This window comes from Oncorhynchus masou, chromosome 19 (genome assembly GCF_036934945.1).
Source record: "Oncorhynchus masou masou isolate Uvic2021 chromosome 19, UVic_Omas_1.1, whole genome shotgun sequence".
Classification (NCBI taxonomy): domain Eukaryota; kingdom Metazoa; phylum Chordata; class Actinopteri; order Salmoniformes; family Salmonidae; genus Oncorhynchus; species Oncorhynchus masou.
In genome coordinates, this window is record NC_088230.1 from 32,558,341 (window position 1) to 32,562,869 (window position 4,529).

General features: G+C 43.3%; 1 protein-coding gene across 1 annotated transcript; it reads right to left on the reverse strand.

The window, feature by feature from the left end:
• Window positions 1-479: 479 nt before the first annotated feature.
• LOC135505656 (DNA-directed RNA polymerase subunit beta'-like) lies at window positions 480-863 on the reverse strand. Its single transcript, XM_064924704.1, has one exon. It carries the CDS (start codon window positions 861-863, stop codon window positions 480-482), a length of 384 nt encoding a protein of 127 aa, XP_064780776.1.
• Between the last annotated feature and the right edge of the window lie 3,666 nt (window positions 864-4,529).

The following is a 4,529-nucleotide window of genomic DNA, read 5'->3' on the forward strand; positions in this document are numbered from 1 at the left end:
GTCATCGTAGTCGTAGTAGTAGCCATCGTAGTCACCGTAGTCATAGTCATAGTTGTGGTAGTAGTCATTGTAGTCATAGTCAAGTTGTAGGAGTAGTAGACATAGTTGTAGTAGTAGTCATCGTATCTGTAGTCATAGTTGTTGTAGTAGTCATCGTATCTGTAGTCATAGTTGTGGTAGTAGTCATTGTAGTCGTAGTCATAGTTGTAGGAGTAGTAGACATAGTTGTGGTAGTAGTCATCGTATCTGTAGTCATAGTTGTGGTAGTAGTCATTGTAGTCATAGTCATAGTTGTAGGAGTAGTAGACACAGTTGTGGTAGTAGTCATCGTAGCTGTAGTCATAGTTGTAGTAGTAGGCATATTAGCAGTCATCATAGTCGCAGTCATCGTTGTGGTAGTAGTCATTGTAGTCATAGTCGTAGGAGTAGGCATATTAGCAGTCATCGTAGCTGTAGTCATAGTCGTAGGAGTAGGCATATTAGCAGTCATCGTAGTCGCAGTCACCATAGTCATGGTCATAGTTGTAGGAGTAGTAGACATAGTTGTAGTAGTAGTCATCGTAGCTGTAGTCATAGTTGTAGTAGTAGTCATCGTAGCTGTAGTCATAGTTGTGGTAGTAGTCATTGTAGTCGTAGTCATAGTTGTAGGAGTAGTAATCATAGTTGTAGTAGTAGTCATCGTAGCTGTAGTCATAGTTGTAGTAGTAGTCATCGTAGCTGTAGTCATAGTTGTGGTAGTAGTCATTGTAGTCGTAGTCATAGTTGTAGGAGTAGTAATCATAGTTGTAGTAGTAGTCATCGTAGCTGTAGTCATAGTTGTAGGAGTAGTACACATAGTTGTAGTAGTAGTCAGTCATAGTCATCGTAGTTCTAGTCTTAGTAGTGGTAATAGTAGTCGTAGTCAGAGTCATAGTCGTAGTTGCAGTAGTAGGCATAGTCATAGTAGTAGTAGTTGTTATCATCGTAGTAGTTGTAGTCATAGTTGTAGTAGTAGTCATATCTGTAGTAGTCATAGTCATGTAGTAGTCGTAGTCATATTTGTAGTAGTCGTTGTTGTAGTAGTAGTTGTAGTAGTAATAGTAGTAGTCGTTGTTGTAGTAGTAGTTGTAGTAGTAGTTGTGGTAGTAGTTGTAGTAGTAGTTGTGGTAGTAGTAGTATTAGTATTAGTGGTAGTGGTAGTGTGGTAGTGCTGTGCAATTCAGCCACCCGTTGGCACAGTTGACAGGGTGTTTGAGCCCCGGGCCTACTCTGAGACATTCAACCCTACATTTCCCCCGTCATCTCTCTAGCCCTCTTCACTTTGTCTAAAAGATTTATGGAAGGAGTACGGAATTCCATTTTAGAAAATAGACACCAGTAACCCAAAATGGCCATCTCCTAAATTAGACGCAAGTCTTCTAAGTAAACCCAGCCTAGGTCACTTTAACTCCAGGGTACAGTGTCCATTTTAGGACACCCACAGCTTCAGCACAACCTCTTTCAATTTCAGCAGAACGTTTAAGTTTGAGCAGAAGTTGCCTCCGAGCCTGTCCTAATATGGACACCGTACATTTAGTCTTTTTGCGTGTTTGTCCAGAGAGAAGGGCGTCATTCCTCCGCTCTGAGGTGAAATTCCCCTAGGTACAGATCTAGCATCAGCTTCCCCCAGTCCTAACCTTTGGGGAGGCAGGGTAGCCTAGTGGTTAGAGGGTTGGACTAGTAACCGGAAGGTTGTGAGTTCAAACCCCCGAGCTGACAAGGTACAAATCTGTCGTTCTGCCCCTGAACAGGCAGTTAACCCACTGTTCCCAGGTCGTCATTGAAAATAAGAATGTGTTCTTAACTGACTTGCCTGGTTAAATAAAGGTAAAAATTAACAATTAGTGGGGGAAATTAAAAACTGACCTAAGATCAGAGTCGAGAGGCAACTTTATTAGTAGAGGATTAGTAAAGATAGGATTTTGGTTCTAGACAGTCCATCTGTTTGTTTGGGGATTTTCCCCAAAGTGTCTTTACTTTATGACAATTGGGTACTTTTTCCAACACTGCTCACACCTCCCTTTCCTGCCGTAAATACTACTTTTTAAAATGTTATTTCACCTTTATTTAACCAGGTGGGTCAGTTGAGAACAAGTTGTCATAAATGTCCCTAACTTCCCGACCTAAACACCTCCCCTTTTTTGCTCATCTGCTTTACTCCTCTACTTTACTAGCTATCATTTTTTATTTCATATTTTAGCTTAATTTAACCAGGAAATTAGAACAAATGATAATTATTTTTACATTGTGACCTATAAGACCACTCTAATCAGTATCTATATTGGAACACCGTTGTAGGAGATGTAATTATTAACCAAGTTATCAGAAAGACCAAACAGAACTATGGTAAAACCCAAACACCTCTTTCTCTTGGGTTTCCCTTGGCAACAAACTACACATCCTATGTTCTTTCACCAGGACTCCTTCCTCTCTTCTCCTGTAGCTCTTTCCATGTCTCTCTTTCGCTCCATCTCTGTGTACCTCTCTCTCTCTGTTCCAGTTTCTCATGCTCCTAGTAGCTCTTTCCATGTCTCTCTTTCGCTCCATCTCTGTGTACCTCTCTCTCTCTATCTGTTCCAGTTTCTCATGCTCCTAGTAGCTCTTTCCATGTCTCTCTTTCGCTCCATCTCTGTGTACCTCTCTCTCTCTATCTGTTCCAGTTTCTCATGCTCCTAGTAGCTCTTTCCATGTCTCTCAGTTTTCGCTCCATCTCTGTGTCCATCCTCTCTCTCTCTATCTGTTCCAGTTTCTCATGCTCCTAGTAGCTCTTTCCATGTCTCTCTTTCGCTCCATCTCTGTGTACCTCTCTCTCTATCTGTTCCAGTTTCTCATGCTCCTAGTAGCTCTTTCCATGTCTCTCTTTCGCTCCATCTCTGTGTACCTCTCTCTCTCTATCTGTTCCAGTTTCTCATGCTCCTAGTAGCTCTTTCCATGTCTCTCTTTCGCTCCATCTCTGTGTACCCCTCTCTATCTGTTCCAGTTTCTCATGCTCCTAGTAGCTCTTTCCATGTCTCTCTTTCGCTCCATCTCTGTGTACCCCTCTCTATCTGTTCCAGTTTCTCATGCTCCTAGTAGCTCTTTCCATGTCTCTCTTTCGCTCCATCTCTGTGTACCTCTCTCTCTCTATCTGTTCCAGTTTCTCATGCTCCTAGTAGCTCTTTCCATGTCTCTCTTTCGCTCCATCTCTGTGTACCTCTCTCTCTCTATCTGTTCCAGTTTCTCATGCTCCTAGTAGCTCTTTCCATGTCTCTCTTTCGCTCCATCTCTGTGTACCTCTCTCTCTCTATCTGTTCCAGTTTCTCATGCTCCTAGTAGCTCTTTCCATGTCTCTCTTTCGCTCCATCTCTGTGTACCCCTCTCTATCTGTTCCAGTTTCTCATGCTCCTAGTAGCTCTTTCCATGTCTCTCTTTCGCTCCATCTCTGTGTACCTCTCTCTCTCTATCTGTTCCAGTTTCTCATGCTCCTAGTAGCTCTTTCCATGTCTCTCTTTCGCTCCATCTCTGTGTACCTCTCTCTCTATCTGTTCCAGTTTCTCATGCTCCTAGTAGCTCTTTCCATGTCTCTCTTTCGCTCCATCTCTGTGTACCTCTCTCTCTCTATCTGTTCCAGTTTCTCATGCTCCTAGTAGCTCTTTCCATGTCTCTCTTTCGCTCCATCTCTGTGTACCTCTCTCTCTCTATCTGTTCCAGTTTCTCATGCTCCTGTAGCTCTTTCCATGTCTCTCTTTCGCTCCATCTCTGTGTACCTCTCTCTCTCTATCTATCTGTTCCAGTTTCTCATGCTCCTAGTAGCTCTTTCCATGTCTCTCTTTCGCTCCATCTCTGTGTACCTCTCTCTCTCTATCTGTTCCAGTTTCTCATGCTCCTAGTAGCTCTTTCCATGTCTCTCTTTCGCTCCATCTCTGTGTACCTCTCTCTCTCTATCTGTTCCAGTTTCTCATGCTCCTAGTAGCTCTTTCCATGTCTCTCTTTCGCTCCATCTCTGTGTACCTCTCTCTCTCTATCTGTTCCAGTTTCTCATGCTCCTAGTAGCTCTTTCCATGTCTCTCTTTCGCTCCATCTCTGTGTACCCCTCTCTCTCTCTCTGTTCCAGTTTCTCATGCTCCTAGTAGCTCTTTCCATGTCTCTCTTTCGCTCCATCTCTGTGTACCTCTCTCTATCTGTTCCAGTTTCTCATGCTCCTAGTAGCTCTTTCCATGTCTCTCTTTCGCTCCATCTCTGTGTACCCCTCTCTATCTGTTCCAGTTTCTCATGCTCCTAGTAGCTCTTTCCATGTCTCTCTTTCGCTCCATCTCTGTGTACCTCTCTCTATCTGTTCCAGTTTCTCATGCTCCTAGTAGCTCTTTCCATGTCTCTCTTTCGCTCCATCTCTGTGTACCTCTCTCTATCTGTTCCAGTTTCTCATGCTCCTAGTAGCTCTTTCCATGTCTCTCTTTCGCTCCATCTCTGTGTACCCCTCTCTCTCTATCTGTTCCAGTTTCTCATGCTCCTAGTAGCTCTTTCCATGTCTC